The 27,273-nt window shown below is 40.9% G+C and overlaps 2 protein-coding genes across 2 annotated transcripts; one reads left to right on the forward strand and one right to left on the reverse strand.

Annotated features, from left to right (window-relative positions):
• The first annotated feature begins 8,387 nt into the window (after positions 1–8,387).
• Positions 8,388–8,924, forward strand: LOC139724277 (uncharacterized). The gene has a single exon (XM_071635418.1). It carries the CDS (start codon positions 8,388–8,390, stop codon positions 8,922–8,924), a length of 537 nt encoding a protein of 178 aa, XP_071491519.1.
• A 9,851-nt stretch (positions 8,925–18,775) lies between these two features.
• On the reverse strand, positions 18,776–24,104 carry LOC139724287 (retinol dehydrogenase 14-like). Its single transcript, XM_071635432.1, has 7 exons — positions 24,020–24,104; positions 23,483–23,568; positions 22,509–22,580; positions 22,182–22,326; positions 21,018–21,241; positions 20,147–20,303; positions 18,776–18,906 (listed from the first exon to the last, which is right to left on the reverse strand). Exons 1-7 carry the CDS (start codon positions 24,102–24,104, stop codon positions 18,776–18,778), a joined length of 900 nt encoding a protein of 299 aa, XP_071491533.1.
• Positions 24,105–27,273: the final 3,169 nt, after the last annotated feature.

The raw sequence follows: 27,273 nt of genomic DNA on the forward strand, positions 1-27,273 counted from the left end.
CGACAGCGTTTTTTTCCCCCTCCCGTAATCCCATTACTCACGCTCGGCGCACTACAAGTCGTAAATCTTGTGGCGGAAATCACGACGCGAAATGCATTGTGGTCGGGGAATAAAATGGCGTCCTACGGTGTAAGCACAGATCTCTAGAGTGTATTCTGTAAAGCAGTGGTGTAAGCAGTGGTGGTGGTTCTGGCGATCGTGATTTTGACGGAGACGAGTTTGTCGAGGAGGAATTGCTTTTAGCAAATTCAAAATCACATTGACACAGCAACTTAACGAAATTTGATTTACAATTGAAACTGAAACTCAGAAAGTTAGTTGGGCCTTGGCTCGGAAATTGGAGGCCAATGCAAGGGCAAGGCTCAGGACAGGCTCGCAGCGTCACCTCAGGTATGCTGCCTAGCAAAAGCATACCCAACGTTTGTCCTATAGCTAGTAGACTCTAGTATTTCACAAACTAGAATCTAACCACTGTTAAACGTTAGATTCTACTAGCTCCAGAGGTGTACTCTAATACTTTTTAATTCAATTTTTTGTAACGTTAGCATGGGGTAGAGTCAAGCCGATTACCGGTATTTACCGATGAATGATCGAGGGAGAGTGAGGCGAAACACTGTATACTAAGCTCTGTTTTCCCCCCTAAAATATACTTACAGCATCATACATCTAGGCTTTTATAGATATCATCTTTAATTCTCTATGGAAAATTATTATAATCAAGGCTGATATGTCTAATTTAAACTTTTTAACACTCAACTAGTAACTCAAATTCACCGAAACAATGGCAACGAACGCTGTCCCGACGCCTACGCGGCGGCCCTACAACAATCCGACGAGTACGCTAAAAAGCCCCAGCTCGCTCGGGTGCAGACGAAAAAAAAAACGCTTCGGTCTCTATGAAGCACTACTTTTACACTCGAACTGTTTGAAAACACGCCCGAACACGCTCATGTAACTTATATCATTTTGAAGATCAAGGTCAGGCCTACCTCTCTAACTATAAAAAATTTGCGGAAATGTGCGGGATTTCTCATAATCGATACAGAAACAATATGATGACATCTCTAGCGCACAAAACTTACTGCTCAGTAACTCCGTTGTTTGTGTACCGATTTCGCTGGTTCAAACGGCAATCTCCTCAGCACAGTCTGCTGAACCAGCGAAAGGTATAGACATACCACGCTACCCAATTCTTGAGCCATAAGTTGTAGCTTTCGAAGGGGGACGTCTTTCACTGAATGTAATAGACTGCCAAAATTTTGAATATGACGTCATATTGTCGGTGCCACGCATCGCTTCAAAGCCCGATTTTTACGAGCGTGTGTTTATGGAAGGCCTGGAAAGGAGATCATGTTGCGTCACTCTAGTGCGCCGGAGGGTGATGGGTGGACCGATAAGGCCAGATTTTGACATATTTATCACAGAATGAGGGTTGGATTTCAAGACGTTAATCCGTGTAAGACCACTTGATTTTTTTCTCTGAGGGAAGCTCTCAGAGTGCCATCTCCATCTTCTTCCACCTCCCTGATCTACCTATGGAAGGGACGCTGCGCTCAAAGTAGTCCACTTCCTGGACTGTATTCGCAGTGTGCCCGCGTGTGTACGGACGTACGTTGATGGTGTCTGTATGTACATTGTATTACACAATTCACCCCTCCTGAATACAGTCCAGTCAAACCTGCCATCTCCCCCTCATTTCAGGGGGAACTCGTAAACGCCAGGCTCCACCTAATTTGCCAACTCCTCCGCTGATTAGCTTATCGACATGCCAATCAGGCTGTATGCAAAACGAAGTCGTAGTCTGTTATTCTAGACAATGAGATCAGTAACAAGGTTTTCCTACATGAGTCAGGTTGTTAGAAATTCAATTTTGTCGAATAAAAATACCGTAAAATGCATAGAAATGTATTATTATTATGAAATATTCTTGTTTAGAATTAAATTGCTTGCGACATTGTCAACATTAAAAACGAAACAAATATAACATGACATTGAAGTCAGACTAATCTATTTATTTCTGTGTGGGCTCTATCGGTCAGCGCGCACAATCGGCAAGCCCGGAAAAAAAAAAGGTGCAGAATCTGTCCTCGCACGCGTGACTTCGAGTGTGACCCCGCGGCCCCATAGGTCAGCGCGATTCCAGGGTCGTTTTGAAATGCTCTTGGTCCCTTACCTGATTTTTCTTTTATTTGATAGGTAGAGGTTAAAACTTGGATGCAACCTTGCTAATTTCTCCAAGAACGACATGAAAGATCATCAAATTCGTGGCTAATTAATTGCCGATGGCGGGAATCATAGGTACAGATATTCTTGTGAAATTCTCCTAAAAGTCTTCTTTTTCATCTTAGGTGCCAACGAAAATTATATCATGTAAAAGAGAACCAGGGTGTAATGTGATGATTTGGAGATGGTTCAGCAGCCAGGTGAAATCAAAGGGATGTCATTCCTTTTTTTTTTCTCGGCACGATATACTCGACATGGTCAGATGTGAGCGTCTAGCTGTATACTTGTGTCTGTCATTAGAATAGTCTACTGCTTCTAATTGGTGGACCTCTCTCCCTCTTCCTCTCTTTATTCGATTATGTCTTTTCTTGTTCTTATAAATCAAAATATGTTGATTTGGTTTGCTTTTGTCCAACCTTCTGATTTCGTCTACTAGAAATGCTGTCTGATTATAGTTCCATTCTGCCATCAATCATTCAGAACACTCTGTCTCAATTCAAAGCATCCAAGCATCCACTCAAATATACTATAACCACTAGTTTTACCGTTCACTCCCGTTAAAGTGAACCACAGTTTTTAACATTATATCGAAATTCCGCTTACAACATTATCCACTCTGTTTTTTCCTCGATTACAATAACATTTTGATCGTATAACGAAAGAAGAATGCTTGCAAGGACTTCACTACATTAGGAGGCCATTGTGCCTATTCTCTCTTTTACAGTACTACAGGCCTATATACCTAACTAGGCAAAGAACATACATTATTGCACATGTAACACTCATTCACAGTAAAATATTTTTTTTCTCATTAATAACGACAGAGGAAGGAGCACAATCGACAAGTTGTTTTTCCTTTATAAATGTATATGGGTCAGAATGTAGAGATGTCAGATGTACAATTGAGCCAAAACAACGCAAAATTTAAAAAGTAGGATATTCTCCCAATTATTTATCTTACCTGAAAGAGAATACTCAAGCTTTAATATGAACCCAATTACATGCTAGGATTTTCCCAGAGGAACAAGTTTTTATCAACCGCGGAAGTTTGCCATATCCAGAGCAGCGAACGTCCGTGAGGAATAGTACTGCACATGCTGATTCAGTTCAAAATCTTAAATATATTAAACATGTGTATGTGTTGGCAGAATATTAAGCTTGTACTCTTAACCTGTACGTAATTGTAGACAACTGATGATTTAACCAAATTCGTCATTTCTGTTGAAATATTGCTCTTCCGCTGAACATTTTTCTCCACTATACGCCCATTTTACAGAAACTCAATATTTTGACCTCTTATTTCACTATCCCATACTTTAATCCTTACTCCAAAATGATAAGATATCTTTTTAAGATGTATCTGATCTAAGCAGTCTCTATAATCTAACAAACATAACATATTTTTCATTACGGAGGTTCGCGTATAGCTCACGGACGTTCGGAACAAAGAATATATTGAAAAATTCAGCTCTCTTGAGTTGTAAACGCATTCTATTCACAACAAACAGCGATTTCATGTCGAGAACAAGCTCCTCTGCAAAATCATGAATAGATATTACCATTTCTCAATTTTAAAGTTTGTTTATCTTGTTATGCTGAGGAATCAGAGAAAACATTTTTTTCCATCTCTCGTAAATGAACGTACAAACGTACGTGTAATCTCAGTGACGTTGTCCATCCTTGAGAACGAACATATTTATCAAAACTTCGTTATCACGAAGTAAAGATTCGGTTCCTACATTTGTAATCTAAAGTCTACAATGCAAAATTTGCTTATGACGAACAAGGCCACAGCTAAATATGACAAAGAATTGACATAGAAACACAAAAGAAATATGTTCCGTTATAGAAATAAGAAGTTTAGCTGGGTAAGGGCAAGCGAATACTTTATAGGAAGAAATCCCTCTGTGTTTGCTCCTTGTGGAACACACTGTATACCGAGGAGAATTTGTGTGATTATATCAGTCAGTTTCATCATAACAAGACACAATAAGTCCATATAACTTGGATGGATGTTTGTGACTTCGATATCATACAATATGGTTTCTTTAACAAACATTTTGTATAGCGCGTCATTTCCGAGGCTCATTATTCATACAGTTTGTCAATCTTAAATTTGGTAGAGTTCATATAATCATGAAGCTTTTTATTCGATAAATGAGGAATCTCCGAAGTTCAATTGAAAGGTTTATTAATTGGAACATGAAAAATCCTGTTCGTTTATCTAACTGTGGAGAAACAAATAATTTAATAACCAAATTCTCCAGATTTTTCAAAACCTCATGATAATCGATTTCACCTATATATCAGGCCCATTCCACTTTTTGAAGAACTCTCTAAAAAAAATGGAGTGAAAATATTTATTCTTAAAAGAGTGAATACAAAAAAGAGTGAATTTCGAATGAAATTGGAGTGAATTTTGAGTGAAAATCCTCATTTTCACTCGTTTGAGAGTGACCTCAGGGATCACTCCAAAATCTTTGAGTGATCCCTGACGTCACTCCAAAATTTACTCCAATTTCACTCGAAATTCACTCTTCTTTTGTATTCACTCTTTTTAGAGTGAATATTTTCACTCGATTTTTTTTTTCAGAGAGAACGGATCTAAAAAAAGAGTGTACCTTAATATTTAATGTTCGGATTAACAAACTTTCGGAATAAGAACACTTTTAATAAGAAACCTCCTGAATTAACTACGAACATTCTTTTTTTTCCATTTTCGGAATTATAAACCTTCGTACTTTCGGAGTAACGAATCTCTGGAAAGAGCGAACGTATCAAAGTGCAACCTTAATCTAAATCATTACTTTTATATTTGTTTTCAAATAAGCACAAAAGCACAAACAATTTGACGATCTCTCTGTCTCTTAAATGTAAAATGAAAAAAAAAAACATCTGGGAGAGAATTACAAATTAACATTGGTTTTCATGGAAGGGTATAAAAATAAAAACCATGGCATGAAAAGCGGAGGATTTGCGTGTTTTCATCAGACAATATTATTGTATTATACTGCATTAGTTTCGTTCGCTTGTGACGACATTTCGAGGAATAAAAATATTAAAAAAAACAAAACTTCCCCAGAGGCATTCGGTATAACGGGAGTGCACTGGCAATTCTTTTTCTCTGTGTTTTTTAGCTCGATCCCTTCTCTGTTTCTTTTCATTTTCATTCAACTGCTTCCACGTCTTTTTGAAACTTTTCCGATTCTTCTTCAACACATGCTCATTACGGACTTCTTCCGTCATTAATTCATCCCTTTTGTTTCAATATTGTTACTGCGGAGCACTTTTTGGATTTGTTTTGTTTTGTTTTGTTTTTCTGTTTGCTCGCAGCAGATTCGTTGAGAGAAAAATCGTCGTGAAGAGAGAGAGAGAGAGAGAATGTACCAAGGTATTAAATATCATGGTTATGCATCGAACGTTCGTGATGGAGACCAAAAAATAAAAAATAAAAATGGATGCATTCTGTTTGAGATGGCAGCTATACCATACTCAAAAGAGAAACACTTGGAGCATCTGTTACTAAAAAGTGACACTGTTCCTCTTTCTCCTGCCATGGACTATGTAAATTAATGTATTGCGAAACTTTCAGAACCTGTAACAGTGCAAATTGTCTCTAAAACATCATTAGAAAGAAATTCAAATGCACAGAAATTACAGATTACGTAAGATTCCATTTTCTATTGGTTTTCAGTGTGAACCCGTTTTTGTTTAATTAGAGGGAAAACAAGCGTAAAATTGTGAGTAAATTTTCAACTGTTTGTTCATCATGATCACATACCACCTTAAAAATTCTGAAACTACTGCTCTAAACTCGTTGTTTACTTTGTGAAACTTTATTTGTCGCTACTGGAGCCAAAGGTTTTACAGAATACAGGACACTCGGGACAAGTTATCCCTATCGGTCGGATTGCATACGTCACGGACATCATTCTACTACTTGGGTCATGTTCCATGAAGGACGGGTAACTAATCGGCAGAGAGTACCTATTATAGCCTTCCTACCTCTATCAAAAATTTGAAAAAGATTGTCATTGCAAATTATAAGAAATCTGACATCCTTACAACATTGAAATGCTTAGAGGGGAATTAGGAGGTGAATTTTCAGAGAAAATATTAATTACTTGCTTGTTTTTTTCTTTTATTCAATTGCATGGTCCAAAAACTGCGAACAAGCCTCAATCCGCTCCAAACTTGACGTGCAGCTCCTCGGCTAAAGGCTAAAGCCAAAAGTAAAATGTATACCTTCGCCATCAAAGCAAGATGATGTCCTACTCGATAACGTTTCAATAATTACGGACGTTCTTTTTTTTTTCTCGTCTAAAAATGTAATTTCGGTTCCCATTTGACAAGGGATGGACAGAAGCTCAAAACAAACATTATCGTGCGGCTAGATCTTAGTCGATTTGGAATCAGAACAATATTGTCAATAACGTTTAATGGGCTACGATCTTTATTAGTGAATATAGCGGAAGCCCGTCCGTGACGTAAACTGAGTAAAATTTTGAATATTCAAAACAAAAATGTTACGTCCCATGCAGCCAGCAGACGTACAGTTTGCAGGATATGTTCATGAGCAGAGCTGCAATACCAAATTTTTGTATACATTATACAGTTGGGACAACAAAGTATAATTTGCAGCAGCGATAGAGATAAAAGCATCATGGACGTTCCCCGTTTGATAGGGCTGTGATATTTCAGTTGTTCTCTGTAATTTTATACACATAAAGTTCTTATAATTTTGTGGTACATACCCATGATATGTCAGATCCAGAACATGGTCAGATTATTAGATGCCACGTACCATAAAAAAGACACATTATTAGTTTGACAAACAAAAATTATTATGAAAATAGCGTTTTTACCGTATTTTTCCTTTTCAAATGAAAAACATCAGTCAAAAGTCAACCAAACCATACATTTCCTGCAAGGAAATTTACCAGGCTTTGAGACATGAAATAATCTGGCTTCTTAGATCATCCTGGCGTGTTCTAAGGGAACGAATGTCCGAAGGTGCGAAAACTGGCAATTGTACATCGTTCAAAATTCTCACCCATATACATCTCCACATATTTATTACATGTATAGGTGTTGAAAGAACTACATTGAAGTTTAGTTTCAAGATATCCATCGATCTTCATGGCAATGTATCACACACATGACAAAAATATCTACGTTACCAAAAGTATAGAGCTGCATATACGCAGTCTGTTTACAGTTTTACCAAGGAGCGTGTGTAATAGCTCCTTGGTTTTACATAGTCAAGTGCGGATTAGATTATTTTATTGTATTTATTTATTTATTCATTCATTCATCCTTTTATTCATCCATTTATTTATTTATTTATTTATTTATTTATTTATTTATCTATTTATTTATTTATTTATTTTCATTCATTTATTTGTTGTGGTCTTGGTCTCAGTCTCCGGCCAAGTCACAGAGAGACCTATGAAAGGTACAGCTGTCGGTGGTCTTGTGAATAGGAACGTGAGTAGGAACAGTCTGTCTTGATTGTGATGTACAGTGAACATTAAAAAAATAATAATAATTCCTCTTGTGAAGCTCAGTAAAAAGACAAAAGCAAATGCATGTACCAGGTGGTTTGAAAAATTGCAGAGCTACATTGTTTCGAGTAATATAGGTGTCGTAAATAGAATGAAATTGTATATTCCACAAAAATCATTACTTATGCTATATTCGTCATTGATATTGCCTTATCTAAATTATGGTGTTTTAGTTTGGGGCAACACTCACCAGAACCTACTGGACAGAGTGTTCCTTCTTCAAAAGAAAGCTCTCCGTGTCATCAGTTATCCTTTCATACCCTCCCACTCAAATATGTTATTTGCCGCTAATAAGCTGCTAAAAATTAAAGATTTGTATTTATCTAATTTGGGGCATGCAATATGTATACGTATACAGTGTTATATATGAAGAACAGTACAGGTCACGCACTGACACGTCTTCAGTGCAATATGCTGCGCCTGCGCAGTGCGAAATAAAGACAGCTTCGGAAAGGTACTTCTTGGCGTGCACACGTGTTATTGAGTTCTCCAACTTTCCTCCTATTTCATACATAAGTATTAACGCGTACATAACAAAATTGGCGACGAGGATAAACTTCATCAGTTTGATTAGTTTGGTTATACTCTTGTCTACCAAAAATGGCAACTTTTGGTAGTATCGGCGAGTTTAACGACAAGGATGGCAGTTGGACTCAGTACGTGGAGCGCATGAGCCATTACTTTGCTGCGAACGACATCTCCGACGGGGGTAAGCAACGTTCGATACTTTTGAGTGTGTGCGGTGCGTCCATGTACAACCTCATATCAAGTCTCTGTGCACCATCAAAGCCAGGAGAATTATCGTACTCTGAGTTGGTTACCCTGGTAACTAATCATCGAGAACCGAAGCCCTCGGTGATAGTCCAGAGATTCAAATTCAACACCAGGGTGCAGAAAGAGAGGGAGTCTCTCGCAGAGTACTTGGCTGAACTGAAACGATTGGCCGATTATTGTGAGTTTGGCTCGATGCTCAAGGAGATGCCGCGAGATAGGATGGTGTGTGGTGTGCGAGATGAGCGGGTTCAAAGGAGGCTGTTGGCAGAGCCCGACCTACGACAGGGCAAAGAAACTCGCCCTCGCCATCGAAATCGCGGACAAAAACACGGCAGATTTACGTGGTTCTACCCAGTCTGGTGAGGGAACCGTAAACAAACTTGCAAACTCCCGTGGCCGATCGCAGAAACCCTTGGGTCAACGGACACCCCACCCTCTTACGCAACGCCCGAAATCCACACCTCGCTGTGGGTGGTGCGGTCAAGCCGCCCATAAACAACGCAGTGACTGGCCGGCGAAGGACGCAGAATGCTTCCAGTGTGGTAAGCGGGGACACTACTCGTCTGTGTGCCGAGCACAGCCCAAATCGCACCAACCAGGGGGGACGCGAAACCGAAAGCCAAAAGCAAGGGGCTCTCGAAATTATCAGCTCGAGGACGGAGGAGAGGAAGCGTATGGAATTTTCAACAAATCTTCCAGTCCAACGAAATCTCCTCCGATAACAACCGCAGTACTGGTCAACGGACAACAAGTCGGGATGCAAGTTGACACTGGTTCCTCTGTCAGCCTAATTAGCGAGGGAACTTGGAAAAAAACGTGGAACGCAAGTCAGAGACCAACCTTGCGCCCCACCCCCACGGTTCTCCGTACGTATACAGGGGAAGCTCTCCAGATAGCGGGGGAGTGCGACGTTCGAGTGGCTACATCACAAGACGCAGATGCTAAGTCAGTGAAGTTGCTTGTTGTCAGGGGCAACGGCCCAAATCTGCTCGGTAGAGACTGGCTGAGCATAGTCAAACTTGATTGGCACGCGGTCAACGCAGTTACGGCCGAGGGGAAGCTTGACCGCCTGCTTACGCAATACAAGCAGTTGTTCGCCCCAGAGTTAGGCAAACTGAAAGGTGTTCAAGTGGAGCTGAGTGTGGACACGAATGTACCCCAAAAGTTCGTCAAAGCACGCTCAGTCCCCTTCGCGCTGAGAGACCGGGTTGATGACGAAATCAACCGCCTCGTAGGAGAAGGAATACTGGAGCCGGTCAAGTACTCGAAGTGGGCGGCGCCCATAGTGCCTATCGTCAAAGGTGATGGATCTATCAGAATATGCGGTGACTACAAAACAACCATCAACACTGCTTTGCGATCAGACACCTACCCGATACCGCGAATCGAAGAGCTTTTCGCAAAATTAGTCAAGGGACAGCACTTCACGAAATTAGACCTGTCGCATGCGTACCAGCAGCTAGTCTTGGATCCAGACTCTCGCGAATTTGTGACGATAAACACGCATCGGGGACTGTTTCATTACAACAGAATGCCATTCGGTATTTCTACGGCACCGTCAGTCTTCCAGAGAGCAATGGAAACTTTGCTAGCGGACATTCCACTAGGGGTAGCTGTTTATCTGGATGACTTGCTGATCACAGGTGAATCAATCAGTGATCACCTCGCAAACCTCGAACGCGTTCTTCACACTCTCGAGGAAGCAGGACTCCGCGACTCAAGCACGAGAAATGTGTCTTCCTCGCAGATGAAGTCCAATATCTGGGACACACGATCACGTCCAAAGGACTCAGCCCGACCGCCGACAAGGTCAAAGCCATCACCGATGCACCCCCACCCAGCAACATCAAAGAGCTGAGAGCGTTTCTGGGAATGCTGAATTACTACGGCAAATTCCTGCCTCACCTTCCGACCACGCTAGAGCCTCTGCACCGTCTCCTTCGTAAGGACGAAAAATGGAACTGGGAACACGAACATGTGGACGCGTTCACACGGGCAAAAGAATTGCTCAAATCGGCAAGTGTTCTCACTCATTTCGATCCGAGCTTAGAGTTGATTTTGTGCTGTGATGCAAGTCCATACGGCGTTGGAGCTGTACTAGCGCACAAAATGTCTGACGGATCGGAAAGGCCCATTGGATTCACATCACGTACCCTGAGCAAAGCGGAACGCGGTTATTCGCAGCTAGACAAGGAAGGACTAGCGATCGTGTTTGGCGTCAAAAGATTCCACCAATATCTCTACGGAAGGAAATTCGAAATTGTCACTGACCACAAGCCTCTCTTAGGTTTGTTTGGAGAAAACAAAGCGATACCCCACATGGCATCACCGCGAGTTGTACGTTGGGCAATCACTCTTTCAGCGTACGATTACCAGCTAACGCACAAAGCGGGGGCAGCGAATGCGAATGCTGACGCATTAAGCCGCCTTCCGCTGGCACCTACGATCGCAGCCGTACCCGTACCTGGTGACATTGTCCTCCTCATGGACGCGATGGAGAAGACGCCACTCACACCAGCGCGAATACGCGCCCTCACATCGAAAGATCGAGCGTTGTCGCGAGTTCGGCATTTTGTGACACATGGATGGCCAGATACGCGGATGCTGACGAAAGATGATGAGCTGAAGCCATACGTCAACAGTCGCGATGAATTGAGCGTACAAGATGGTGTGATATTGTGTGGATCTCGTGTTGTGATACCACAACAGGGTCGTGCACAAATGCTAGATGAAATCCATGCTGCGCACCCAGGAATTGTGGCTATGAAAGGAAGAGCTCGAAGTTACGTATGGTGGCCACAAATCGACAAGGAGTTGGAGGAGCGAGTGAAATCGTGTGCTCAGTGCCAAGTACACCAACGCGATCCAGCAAAAGCGCCACGGTGTCCCTGGGAACGGCCGTCACAACCTTGGTCACGCGTTCACGTCGACTACGCCGGTCCCATCGACGGCAAAATGCTCCTTGTCGTCATTGATTCCCACACAAAGTGGATGGAAGTCGCGATCACAAAGAAGTCTACCAGTGAAGCGACTATAGACAAGCTGAGAGAAATCTTCGCCACTCACGGTCTGCCACACACGCTCGTCAGCGACAACGGACCGTGTTTTGCAAGCGAGGAGTTTGCGACATTCATGAGCAAGAATGCCGTAAAACACATCCGAGGAGCACCATATCATCCCGCCACAAACGGGCTAGCGGAGCGCGCGGTCCAAACTGTGAAGGCGGCATTGAAAAAAAATGAGCAGACCTCTTCACGTGAAATTGTCACGGTTCCTTCTCAGCTACAGAACAACTCCGCACTCAACGACGATGCAGACGCCAGCGGAGCTGCTCATGAAGCGACAACTGCGAACACGACTCTCAGCAGCGTTGCCTGATGTCGATTCAGTTGTCGAGGGAAAGCGAAATTCGCAAATGCAAAGTCGCCGTTCTCCACCACTTCGCGAATTCGAAGTTCATGCGCCGGTGTACGCGCGAAACTACGGGCAGGGAGACAAATACGTGCCTGGAGTCGTCATCGAACGTGCAGGGCCGATGCTATACACGGTGGAGGTCATCTTCAGGGGTCAGAAGTTTCGCTGGAAACGACATATCGATCAGTTGAAAGCGAGAATGACGCACTCCGTGAAGGAAGACAACGACAGAGCAGTCGAGATGGACGCGAGTGTCGCGTCTCGCGATGACAAAGCAGAGAGCGACAATGCAGTCAACAATCGTGAAAATGCAGTCGACAACCATAATGAAAACGCGGTAAACGATCATCCAGTTGACGGCGAACACGATCACAACGACGATGTTGCTGTCGAGACGCGTAAAGGAACCGACAACGAAGTAGTAGTCGAAGCGACGCGCAAGACGTATCCCAAACGCGAAAGACGGAAGCCAGATTACTACGGATTTTAATGAACGGACTCGAACTGACCATGATTAAGGACTTTGATTTTCGGACTTGGTGTTTAGTGATTATCTTAAGTCATTCGGGTAATTTAAAAAAATATATATTAATGTAGGAAAATGAAAATTAAGAAAATAAAAGAGCAACAGTTATGCAAATATTTGGCGACATTACTTCAAATGAGAAAAATAATAGTTTTGTGGTTTGAGAAGAAATATTTTGTTTTTTGGTTTATTTGGAAGTTTATCATAAATGAGTTTTCAGCTAAGGGGGGAGAGATGTTAAATATGAAGAACAGTACAGGTCACGCACTGACACGTCTTCAGTGTATGCTGCGCCTGCGCAGTGCGAAATAAAGACAGCTTCGGAAAGGTACTTCTTGGCGTGCACACGTGTTATTGAGTTCTCCAACTTTCCTCCTATTTCATACATAAGTATTAACGCGTACATAACATACAGCAACAACTCACTCCCCTCCATTTTCGATTCTATGTTTCAAAGAAATCAATCATTCCATGACTATCCCACTCGACGTTCCAATGAATTTCACTGACCTCTTTTACGAACAATTCTTGCTAAGCACACTCTTACCTATACTGGCCCAACTTATTGGAATTTTCTGCATAATGACATAAAAATTGCACCCTCTATATTTTCATTTCAGAGGAGATTAAAGTCTTTCTTATTGCAATGTTATGTTCCTACAGAATTGAACCAGCCTGTTGGCTCATTTTAATTTCTTTCCTAAGAATTTGGATTGCCAATGATATACTGTCACATATTTTCTCGTCCCTGTTGTCCTGAGACACTTACAGCGTAGATTCCATCCCACTTGTATTACTTCCGACTCTATTTCTCTCTATTTTTTCATATTTCCGTATCCTTTCCACGCATCCCATTATTTTTTCGATATACAGTAGTTCTGTCGAGGATCGCTGGATCTGTTTTGCCTTTCTGTCCGTTGTGTTGTTTTCCTATTCTGACAGACTTGTCTCGTTCTGTCTTCGTCTCAGTCTCGTTGTGCATGTGTGTCTGTGTGTTACTCTGTCTTCTTATTGGGCTTCCAGACTTTTTTTTTTCTATCTGTCTTTATTCCCATTTTTTTTCTTTTTTGCATTAGTTCATTTTGTATTGACATTCTGTACCTGAGGGGTCCAAATTCTACAAGCATTGCCTTTTTAGTGGGTCCCTCCATTTTCGATATTTTGTGTAATGTTATATTGTCTATATCACTTCAGTCAATTTTCATTACAACATTATTTTTTACCCCAAGGTTCTACAATTATGTTTTCTGAATTTACTCTGTTTTGATTACATGTATATGTAACCTTATTCTCTGTTACCAAAGAAAGTGAAATGTTTATGTTCTTCTTTTTTTTCGAAAATGAATTAAAGTTTGAATTGAATTGAATTGAACTGAGTAGATCCACACAAATAATTTGCCGGCAAGTTTTCACACTGGCAATACCGGTACCGAAGTTGCACAGACATGGAAGGGTTGTGAAAATTTGACTGCTTTGTAAGTGAATAACACACTACATACTGGCCCTGATGAGATTGAGAAAACCTTCCCCCCGCGCGTTGCACGTGGTGGGTATCTTTTGCACATAGAACATTGCAAACAATGGCCCAGGGAGGTGACCTCCCTGATGCGATCAGCTATGTCTCGTAAAATACGATTACGTACGAGTGGCCGTCACTCGTAATGCATATTCATTAAGAATGGCTACGTCTGCATATCAAATAGATGATGTCATACTACATTATCTCGCTCGCTCTGGCAGGGTAGTCTGGACGATTTTTTTCGGGAGTACCAATTGGCGGAGTGTCGCAATCAGCGGTTGGGCGCATTGGGTGGGTGCCGAGTGTGTGGGGACTGCGGATGATAAAAATCGTCCAGTATCTGGACTACGCTCAAAGTGGCTGAAAGCCTATTAGAGCTCTGCGTGTATCACTGTTCAGTGAGTCGCGAGCATGAGTGAAGCCACCGTGGCCATGTGACAAAAATTCTGTCCATAGTGATTCCCGTCTTTCGCGCGCATTCTTTCCACCACCTCGAAGGTTCACCGAGTCCACTTCTAGCTTCTTGGTATCAGAGCCTTAAAATGTTGAACGCAACCTTCAAGGCAATGCGCGTGACGTCCCTTACGAAAAAGTCCTGTGGTACTCCTGTGGTAATTACCACAGGACGGTACCACAGGACAGTACCACAGGAAAGTACCACAGGACAGTACCACAGGAATTGTCCTGTGGTATTTTGGGACATACCACAGGACAGTACCACAGGAATTCCTGTGGTATTTTGGGACGTACCACAGGGCAGTACCACAGGAAAGTACCACAGGACCGGTACCACAGAACAGTACCACAGGAATTCCTGTGGTATTTTGGGACGTACCACAGGGCAGTACCACAGGAATTCCTGTGGTATTTTTGGACGTACCACAGGGCAGTACCACAGGACTAGTACCACAGAACAGTACCACAGGAACTGTCCTGTGGTATTTTGGGACAGTACCACAGGACAGTACCACAGGTCGATCATTACCACACAGCATTACCACAGGGCAGTACCACACAGCATTTCCATGGTACCACAGGAGAGTACCACACAGGATAGATCGAAAAAAAAATCTGGGAGAATTTTAGCCACATATCAAGGAATATTCCTGATGGGTGAGTGATGGATTTCAGGACAAACATGGCCCTACTTAATAACCTCTCCTACTCCTAACATATAACCTCAAACGAGAGTCTAATGGCCAAGTGCCAATCTAGTCCTATAATAGATCTATATAGTCATATTCTATTCTTAGGTAGCCATCGACCGTATCAGTACATATATGGCCGTCTATCCGTAAAGCATTAAGGTATGGTTACTAACTCGATTATACTTTATTATCAAGATATGAAATTACACTTTCATAACAATATCTATGATACTGGGAATAACATAACATAATTAGACAATCTTTCATAAAGTTCAAGTAAGTTCCATCATTAATACTTTGACTTTTTAAGTCACATATGTATTTTCTAAAATCTAGAGTGCTTTTTATGAATATTCATGAGCTATGTAAAAATTTGTACCACAGGAGTACCACAGGAGTACCACAGAAGTCCTTATGAAATTTCTCATGCTTTACATGAGCACTTTCACTATTTAAATAGGTAATACTGTAGGAGTATAGAACAGGATAAGTAATGGCAAATCAATTGTTATAATTCACAGCATAACTCATCTATCAATTAATTGAGGAATATTAATATGTGCTTTTTTGTTTGTATTTTTGTTTTGTACAATTTTCCTGTGTGGTACTCCTGTGTGGTACTGCTGTTTGATATTCTCCTGATGTGATAGTCCTCTTTTATAAAATGTTAAGAAAAAAAAATATCCTGTAGCATTTTTCTGTGGTACTTACGAATTTAATTTGCTGTGTGGTACTTCTGTGTGGAATAGCACGATATTATGATTTTCCTTTGGGATTTTGGCCACTTCCTGTGGTACTCTTCTGTGGTATACATCGAAAATTACCACAGGAATTCCTGTCGTACTGTCCTGTGGTACGTCCCAAAATTCCACAGGACAATTCGTGTGGTACTGTCCTGTGGTACGTCCGAAAATACCACAGGACAAGTCATGTGGTACTGTCCTGTAGTACTATCCTGTGGTACTGCCCTGTGGTACTGCCCTGTGGTACTGTCCTGTGGTACGTCCCAAAATACCACAGGACAAGTCGTGTGGTAATGTCCTGTGGTACTATCCTGTGGTACTGTCCTGTGGTACGTCCCAAAATACCACAGGACAATTCCTGTGGTACTGTCCTGTGGTATGTCCCAAAATACCACAGGACGAGTCGTGTGGTACTGTCCTGTGGTACTATCCTGTGGTACTGTCCTGTGGTACTGGCCTGTGGTACGTCCCAAAATACCACAGGACAAGTCGTGTGGTACTTTCCTGTGGTACTGTCCTGTGGTACTGCCCTGTGGTATTGTCCTGTGGTACTGCCCTGTGGTACTCTCCTGTGGTACGTCCCAAAATACCACAGGACAAGTCGTGAGGTACTGTCCTGTGGTAATATCCTGTGGTATACTGTCCTGTGGTACGTCCCAAAATACCACAGGACAATTCCTGTGGTATTGTCCTGTGGTATGTCCCAAAATACCACAGGACAAGTCGTGTGGTACTGTCCTGTGGTACTTTCCTGTGGTACTGCCCTGTGGTACTGTCCTGTGGTACGTCCCAAAATACCACAGGACAAGTCGTGTGGTACTGTCCTGTGGTACTTTCCTGTGGTACTGCCCTGTGGTACTGTCCTGTGGTACGTCCCAAAATACCACAGGACAAGTCGTGTGGTACTGTCCTGTGGTACTTTCCTGTGGTACTGTCCTCTGGTACTGCCCTGTGGTACGTCCCAAAATACCACAGGACAAGTCGTGTGGTACTGTCCTGTGGTACTATCCTGTGGTACTTTCCTGTGGTACTGTCCTGTGGTACTGCTCTGTGGTACTGTCCTGTGGTACGTCCCAAAATACCACAGGACAAGTTGTGAGGTACTGTCCTGTGGTACTATCCTGTGGTACGTCCCAAAATACCACAGGACAATTCCTGTGGTAATGTCCTGTGGTACTATCCTGTGGTACTTTCCTGTGGTACTGTCTTGTGGAACTGCCCTGTGGTACTGTCCTGTGGTACGTCCTAAAATACCACAGAACAAGTCGTGTGGTACTGTGCTGTGGTACTATCCTGTGGTACTTTCCTGTTGTACTCTCCTGTGGTACGTCCCAAAATACCACAGGACAATTCATGTGGTACTGTCCTGTGGTACTGTCGTGTGGTATACGTCCCAAAATACCACAGGACAATTTGTGTGTATACTGTCTTGTGGTACTGTCCTGTGGTACTTTCCTGTGGTAATGTCCTGTGGTACTGCCCTGTGGTGCATCCCAGAGTACCACACGAGCCTGTGACACAGTACCACACAGTTCCTGTGTTAACATATATTTGTGTGGTACATTGTGTGGTACCAACCAGTACCACAGGGAGTACCACATGAGCCTGTAAAACAGTACCACACAGTTCCTGTGGTAACATTTATTTATGTGGTACATTGTGTTGTACTGACAAGTACTACAGGGAGTACCCTACAAGCCTGTGGTACAGTACCACACAGTTCCTGTGGTAACATTACAAGTGTGTGGTACATTGTGTGGTACCGACAAGTACCACAGGGAGTACCACAGGACTTTTTTGTTAGGGGTCCGTTCCAGAGTACAGTTCAGTGTTGCAAAATGTAGCCATGAGACACGGTTCAAAGGGTCAACGTGCCATGCTGAACCGAAGGGCCAATTCGGCACGGTCCACGATGGTTTCTGTGCACAAGGGACGCAAATTACGCAACGTGTTCAATTTACGCCGATAGCAGGGGTGCCTCAAAAATTGTGTTGCGTTGTGGTGTATTTGAATATGAAGGCACTGATAATACGCGAAAACGGACAGAGACATATGTGTAATTGAAAAAAAGAGGAAAAGGTATACATGATGACACGTGTGGGCTTTAAAGAGACCTGCATTCATGGCGTACGTGTAGTCTAGTGTGACGTCAGCTCGCTCAATACGTCCTCGCTCACGTAATCTTTAAGGCAGTCCAGTGAATACTTCCAGAGCAGTTCTTGCTTCTCCTCGCTCCTACATGGTTGAAGAAAGTAGAGAATGACAATTAAACGACGTGATGAATTCAAATAATTAACACAACAGTCATTTAGTGATTTTTCGTTTTAGATCCTGATTTTTTTTTTCTTTTCCCTGGTTGGTGAAGATCAAATAACTGCCGACGTTGAGGGGTGGTATGGTCCTATTCGCTCAGATTAAGAATTTAGATCTTAATTTTTGGTCAGATAATTACACATCACCTAGGAAATATCAAAGAGCATAATAATTCCAAAAGAATTTCAAAGTTAATTTTGTAAATTTCTGTTTTGAAATGGCAGAGGTAAAACAAAGTGGTCCTAATAAAATCTGGGTTGGAACCACAGGTCAGGAATCAGAACAAGAGGAATAATAGACGAAGGTAAGAAAAATAATTTCCCATACCACAGAGAAAGTAAGATTAAAGTCACGCTGTTCCCAGAGCACTGCGTTTTACAGTTGTTGTTGTTGTTTTTGTTTTTTTTTTTTGGTGGAGTAGGAGGTGGGTTCTATATCTGGAAAAGTCCGTACAAAGGTAACAGAAATTGAATAGATAATCGTCCAGCTACTATATACAGGGTAACACCAAAGAATTCTTGTGTATTCAGTGCGAAGACATGTACTTTTACTTACCTGGGTAGTGACGTCAGAGATTGGGACTTCGCACTTTCGAAATACAGGGAGCTTTTCCCGTCATATTCCGGATTTGCAGCAGCATGCAGTGTAGTCAAAGCACCGTCGAAAGAGGACCGCATGATCTCTGAAACAGGAGAGAAACTTTGATATCGAATAACGTTCTCAGTCTTCTTAGAGGTGGCAGTTCCGCGTATTAGGAGGTATCGTTTGGGAATTCAAACTGAAATGCAATAATTCCGATGTAGAATGACGGCAATGACGGCAAACGAGGAATTTATGGCTGTGAAAGACCCTGAGGTGGTTGTCTCATTTTTCCTTCATTTTTCGTGTGACAAAGAAAGGAAGAAAATAGATATTATAGACGGAAACATTTGACAACTGACAAATTTTAAGTGTAGTAACAAAGAAAAAAAAAGTGTCTTCATCTCTATGCAAAATAAGATTAAGTTATTGGGCAGGTTTTAAACATATACTTAATGGTTACAGCTCGTTATTCCGAAGGCTCTTCAGTCCGAAGATTCGTTATTCCGAAGGTTCGTTATTTCTAATTTCATTTTCGGATTAACGTCACAAATGTTCGGATTAACGAACCTTTTATTATTTTCGGATTAACGAACCTCTAGGTATAGGGAATTTGTGTGTATCAGATTAACGAACCTTCGGAGAAAAGAACCTTCGGAATAGCGAACCTTCGGAATAACGAACAGCACCCTATACAGTCATGGCATCTTAATGAATAATAGTAGTAGTATTTTCACGAGTGCTATAGTAAATTTCGTCGCGTACGGCTTTTACACATTTTCATTACACCTAGATTGATAGAATTTTTTTTTTTGCATTGCATACTCTCTTTTAAAGTCTTATCGTCAAAAGAAATGATTATAATAATTAGATAATCACTATCCAGTAATAATAGTCTCCCACACTTATTTTGCGGAACTTAAAACACGTCTGCAAAGCGCGGTGGAATGAGATAGGAACTGTACACTCGTACAACAAAACCAGAGGTAGCAATGGTAATACACTGCGAGGTACATTCCTACTCTTTACAGTACAGCTTTAAGAACTGTACACTGTAAATAACAAACAAGGACAGATCTATAAAGTAACTTAATTGATGTGATAACAGGATGGCAATCACTATTGACTTCTTTTCCAAGGGTTCAGTTTGACGTGCTAAGCCGCGAGCGTATAGTAACCATTTACAAATGAAGATGTATGTGTTGCAACAGACGATATACATCTTTTGACCTTCAACGTTTCAATTTATTAAAAAGAAACAACAACAACAACAGAATGTATTATCACTTCATGGCGATCTTCCCAATTCAAAGATCCCAATGAGATATAGTCATGTAACTTACTAGATGCGCGCAGCATTCTCAGAATGGCTTTCGACGCTCCCGACATCTGCTGACCCTCGCGCCTAACGATGTCCGTGTCAACCACGCCAGGGTGCAGCGAAAATACGCTAACCCTTGACCCATCCAGTCTTCTCGACAATGAGAACATGTTCATAATCTGCGCGTGTCAATGAATAATAACAGATAAATACACAGGGAGATAATTATGATGTATGGAGTTCTAAACCAGGACTATTGTGTGGCGAATAGTCAGACGAAAAATGACAGAGGGCGCTATGTATGATGATGTAAATTTCTTAATGAAACATATATGCCCGAATGCCCGAAGGTGGTACAATCTTGTCCATGGTTTAAGCCATTGGCAAAGACCGCAGTTTTGTATGGAGCGCCAAGCCAAGTGTGTCGCATGGCATATTTCGTTACGAAATCAGTCATTTCGTCTACGAAATTATCATTTTGTCGACGAAATGACCGAGTTCGTAACGAAATAGGTCACGCGACACTTGGCTCCCCATACAAATCGTCCATTGTTGAAACCGTGGACACGATTGTACCACCTTCGTGAATTCGAGCCCCTCGATGTATCATTTATCATGAAAGATGCTTACACATGGATATTCCATACAACATTTCTATGATACTTCTGACCATCACATTAAATTTAAAGTGACTTTGTACCTATACGGCGCGTTCTTACAAATTCTATGAAACAGATGAAAACTTTCTGCAATATTGTGGAACTTCAACAACAGCGTCAACAACAACAACAACAGCAACAACAACAAAAGTTCCATTTTAAATAGATTCCCATCTCTGGAGAGATAAATTTATGTGATCGCTAATATTAACAATGTCGTTTGAAACGATTTACCTGGTAAAGTTTGGAATTTGCATATTTCTTGCTTGTGGCTCGTGTTTTTAACGTTTGGAAGTCGGCTTCGTCCCAGTTAGCAAACCGATATATGAGAGAAGAAACCGAGACTATCCGGCTTTCCGGCCCAGAGGATTTGAGAACCGGCAGGAGGTAAAGGGTCAACAGGAAGTGAGAGAGGTAGTTGACCTGGAAGTGAATCTCGAAGCCGTCAGCGGTTGGTTCTGTGATGGCGGAAAGTTCAAAGTTCAGTGAGATATGCGAGAGTAGAGAACACACATTCACACACACACACACACACACACACACACACACACACACAGGGAGAAACCGAAATTAATCCAAGATAGTTCTTTCACTTTCACTGAATTACTCCTGTTTCCGATCAGAATGTCAGAGCGACGCGTCATATATTAGAACAAAGTTACGTTGTGATGTGTTTCTTTTAGTTTTGAACATGTTGATCCCATTATGATATTCTGAAAGGCCTAAAAATATGTCCCATTTTCTTTGCAAGGGTTAATGCGTTACTCTAAAATTAAATAAGGAGGTGTAGGCGTTATGTCCAAAACGAAATAGGAAATGTTCGTGATACAAACTTTTCATATTATTTAAACAAGTGAAAGTGGATCAATGGAGCCTTAAAAAATGATTTGCCAATAGATCATGGCCGATTTCCTACTTTTCCGATTTAGGGCTACATCAGTCTATGAAAAGAAGAGGTTTGAATTTGCATCTTTTTCACACTAGGAGCACCGTCCTTTAGATATACTTATTGGTTTGAAAGGTGCTCCCTGTGTAACACTGGTAAAAATACAAAGTTGAGCATAATTTTTGTTTTGGATATGTGGAGTACACTTATCTATCAGCATTATTCAAATGGAAATAAGGTCAACTTGGCTAAGTAAAATTACAAATCAAACACACTCATCACCTTTCAATTGATACAAGATTAAACGAAAAGAAAAGAAAATACCCTACACCATGATTATTTTTATTTACTTTTTTACGTGATGTCAACTACTGCAAAGACCGACTGTATTATGATCTCAAACAGGTTGCAGCAGCTGTACTGATATTGCAATTTCATCATTTTAAGATTACATTGCACGAAACGGGCATTTGATCAAGAGAATACGAGAAAACAATCTCACATGAACTCACCTTCTGTCCCATAGGCTATTAGACCAGCGTTACACACTAACACGTGTAAGGGAAGCCCCTTGGCTCTGTACGCCTCTGCGAACGACTTGGTGCTGGCCAGTGACCCTAGGTCAAGGGTCATGCATTCTAGGTCAAGTTCGTCAACCTGTGTAAATAAGTAACATTTGACAACGACACACTTTCAGCTTCTGCAACAGAGACATGATCAAATGTCACATCTATATCACAACAAAAGAATAATAACAATAAAAATAATATTAATAACAATAAAAGTAATGATAATAATGAAATCACATCCGCACAGATTGTGTTATCTGGTTAACAAACCTTTATTTTCACTCTCGCTTTGGTTGCGTCTGCCTTCTCCTCCACATGTTCCTTCTTCATACGTTCGATTGCCTACGAAAGAATCGAGAAGAATTAAACTACCCATGAGGTATCCAAAAATATTATATATATTGCATGCACATCCTTAACTGAGGTTGTCTTGCAGCATATTACAGATTACAGTAGTTGCCGCATAGAGAGGTATCGGACAACCCATACCCTACACAAACTGCATGCACTTTGTCTTACCTTAATTGAGCTCTGTTACACTTGGAATGTCTAATAAAGTAATGATCAGAAGTACGATATTGATATAAATCATAACCATGCGAAATTGAATCAAACACTCTTTGAGCCTTTTGTCAATTCCATCTCGCTGTATGGTGAAGAGAGCCCAGCTGAGTGGGGTTTTCGCGCTCGGCTGGGCTCACTTCACTCGTCATTACAGCGAGAGGGCCCTGTCAAAAGGCTAACACTCTCTCTGAATGTGAAAATAAGTATCACGTGTTCATTGGGTATTACGGATATCAGGGTAAAAGCTGCTCTCATTAGCCCGTTACAAGTAATTAAGCCCAGTGAATACGGTGTTACTTTTCGGGGAAAAGAAAAAATGACAAGAGAAAGCCCGTATGTTGCTCTGCAACCACAATGAACAGTGAATTTTATTTTATTTTGTTTAAGTTTTTGAACACTGGATCCAGCTTTTGAAAGACAGTGTATATTGGAAATCTGTATTGAGCATTGTTCTCAGTAAAACACGGATTAAACGGATAGCTGAGAACTTTAAAGAGACACAAATTTATGTAAAGTAATCTAAACAAAAGACTTATTGAGATATTAGAGGCTAGTGTACTGAAACTTGTGGTCACTTGTCTATCATAGCCATGGGCAACACACAAAACTACTTCTAAACTAATATCAACGACGCTTTTATCTCTAATCCAGGTCCTAGAGTATCAAAAACAACGCCTTACCTCGAGTGCTTTGCTCTCAGACCGACAGGCCAGGATGACCCTGGCACCAACCTGGGCCAGGGACTTTGCCGTCTCGTATCCTATACCTACACAGAGAACATTGCAGTCACATTAGACTCTTACCCTTCATTACATGAATGTAGAAAAGAATATACTAATGTAATGTAATGTAATGCAATGTATTGTAATGTAAAGTAATGTAATGTCTTTAAATAGAATTGAGTAGAATAGAATAGAATACGATAGAATACAATAGAATGGACAAGAATAGAATGAAATAAAATAAAACAAAGTAGAACAGAGTAAAATGAAATAAAATAGAGTAAAATAAAGTAATATAATATGTATTGTGGAATAACATAATACAATAGTAGAAAGATGTATCTCAGAATGACAACGATAATAGAATAGTAGTATAATGACTATGTTATAGCACTTACAATATTATTATCATCGTTGTAATAAACACTATATTTTCATAGAATCGCTTTTATTTGTTTTACTGTTTTTTGGTCGTACTACCTCCTTCCCTCATACCTGTGTTTGCTCCTGTGACGATGATCGTCTTTCCGTTCATATCCACCTCAGGGAGCTTCTTAGGTGACCCCAAACTTGACCCCATTCTGATCTTTAACCTCATTAAGCAAAATGAGAAAGACACATAGAATAAGAAGAACTTATAGAAATCGTGATCTTATCGTAAGAGAGACAGTCAGAAGATGCCTTAAGTTCTATATCTTTTTATTAGTGAATATAGACAGCTTTGGACGACTTGGTCCGTTTCTTGTGAGGTAGGACATGAAAAGTTCCATGGGTAGGACTTTTGTTTTATGTTTGCTTACTACTAGCGTATCGCTCTAGGTGGGAGGAGCAGTTTCTTAAAATGACGTCATTATGTCACGCAATCCCCATTTATTCTTTGTTTCAAGACGTTAAAAAACTGATGGAGCGACAAATACATTGCTATGAGAAATCTAATGTCTTTTACACACACACGCACAAACACACACGCGGAAAATATTACTGACATGTAACAACTCACCTCAAATGTACTAAGAAAAAAAAGAAAGAGATGACAAGGTTCGGGAGTAAAATCAGTACATGGCCGATCTGCCGTAGACTGAGAAAAAAAAAAAAAGACCCAAGACTGTTACAAAGGCAAGTATGTCATTGATATAAATTAAAAATCATCAATAAACTACGTTGCAAGTATGCCATATTATGAAAAAAGCACTTTGTTTTTCACATCTAATCTTCAATACCACCGACAGCTTTAAGTGCATTTCCTTCAAAATCCCTTGACTGCTTGGTTTCTAAATACCGCGAAGGCAACTAAGTTAAAACCCGAATCCGCATTACAAACAAAACTATAGTTATTCAGTCCTTTTCAAGAGGTGCAACGCATCAAAATGGTAACGCTTTTACGGCAGTGTCGGATTATCACCGTCTTTTGCGAAGGCTAATGGTTTACGAAATTAACAGCCGCAAACTCCCACAATCGATTGACAGACGCCTGGAAAATAAAACAACAACAACAACAACAACAACAACAACAACAACAATCTGTCTTCTCCATCATCATCATCATCATCATCATCATCATAGTCAACAACAACAACAACAACAACAACAACAACAACAGAATTTGAAATAGGTATGCGGATTTTAATTTTGTTGTTGGCGCGGTGTGTACCGGGTGTACTATTGAGTGCGAATGTCAGGGTAGTGAAAAATTGTAGAAGTCACACTGTTGTTTGGGCAGAAGGTCGGCTACAATAATAGGTCATAGATCAGTGACTTCAGATAAAAGCAGACGAGCTACATATTTATATGCGACTTCCGTAGAGCCGAGATAGGCGATATTTTTGTAGTGTTATCTATACCGTGTACAGAATCACTGCAGGGACGTATTCTGATTTATCTGCATGTAACTTGATACGGTAATAGATTGGAGTTGGGATTTCCAAAAAAGGACAAAAGTGTGATTTGATGGGTTTTGCAATGACTCAGGTACATTGATTTCTCCCCATATATATATATATATATATATATATATATATTATATCATATTGTATGCTTATACGTACGTGTGTATGCACACATGCACGTGTATATGCACACTAAAGTCCCAAAGTTATAACTGAACAACACGTAGTTACGTTTACATCTAAAAATTTCACACACACCAAATGCTGGGTGCTGTATTTGGATAGTGCAACGGGCGTTCTGTGAGACCAAGTGTGTTGCACTTTGGCTTTTGACAAACATGTGTGCGTGTGTGTTCAGTTATTGAACCTTCACTACCAAGCACACACATGTCATATATACTAGAGTGTCAGGAGTAGACCATTTCAGTGATATACGCAAATTTAACGCAAGCTTTATTCACCCAAGTTGCCAGAGGCTGTTAGCTCTTCAAGCTATCGGACGGCGACTAAGCGAGATTTTGCTATGAAAATTTATGGGAGGTATAAGCAGGCGAATGCAGTACTGAGTTACTACACTCAAGTCTGTGAAAGCAAGCAGCTATTAGTTGTAATACAATACACACTCGTTCTATCGAACAATGATTATTCTAGTGTCAGTTTATGTTAGTTTAATTGAGCGTGGATTTTGAAGCACATGATCGCACTTTATTTGGCGTCCATGACAAGAGAGCACATAAAATGAATTTTACCTAGGTTGAGAGAAGCCGTGGAAGTTCCCTTTCCATGCGTCCAGCGTAGTAAAAGTAGAGTGTCCGGCTTGCAGTGACAGGAAAGAATGGACAAACAATACTTCCTTCACCTTTGGAAATACAAATGGCTCCGTGCAAGCTTGACTGTTGATTTTAGATATGAAAATTAAACAGTGTCCGCTGGGTGAATTTACGAATCACTTGGTGTGTCGTTGTTGTTGTTGTTGTTGTTGTTGTTGTTGTTGTTGTTGTTGTTGTTGTTATCGTAGCATATTATGATTTTATCATGAAAGCTGAGGAAGATAATTCATTGAGCAATAATATGCCTATCCGTCTTGCGAATTTGCGCATAATGCATATGAGCGAATTCGTCTAGAAATTACGCATCTACGGCTACAAAATTTTATCTGGGCCGTATATTTATTACATAGATAATAATATGCGTCTCAGGCTAATTGTGTGACATTTAAAGGGGGTGGCTAGTAACTGATCAGTGGGGAATCAGTGGGAATGCTGGGAGATGATTGTTCCAATTCTTGTGGAATTCATATAAGAGTACATATCTATTGTTGTGTGAAAATTACTTGCTTCAGAATGGTCTCATATTCAAGTAATGTGTAGTTTAATGTTTCCAGGTAAGCATGCATGTACAGTGACGGGGCGATCGTTAACGATTAACTGCACATTACTTGATTCCCCACTGATCAGTTAGTAGCCCTCCCCTTTAAGATTCCAAACAATACACAATTCAACAATATTCTTTAAAGTCTTTTTTTTTTCTTTTGCCGTTGTGACGCGTTATGAATGATTTTTGCTCTGTGACTATCTCCCAAGGTTTTTGCAGGTGTATCAAATTCGCTCGTTAATTGATTCAAACACCGGTTTCTGACAAAAGTCATTAAGTGTGTTCAAAGTGATGTTCTGGGCCATCGACCTAATATATATACTTGGAACGATATAAGCTGGCCAGACCCATACTGTTCATCCGGACATGAAACCCTGGGGAAGGTACGTGGGAGGTTAGAGTGATATGGATGTTGCATGGTATAGAATAGATAGACGATATTATAACTCAATAAATGTGTTGTCAAGATAGTCTTAAGTGGACATCTTG

The sequence above is a fragment of the Diadema antillarum genome, unplaced genomic scaffold (genome assembly GCF_040938485.1).
Source record: "Diadema antillarum isolate AM-2024a unplaced genomic scaffold, OU_Dant_1.0 scf00000210, whole genome shotgun sequence".
Taxonomy (NCBI): Eukaryota; Metazoa; Echinodermata; class Echinoidea; order Diadematoida; family Diadematidae; genus Diadema; species Diadema antillarum.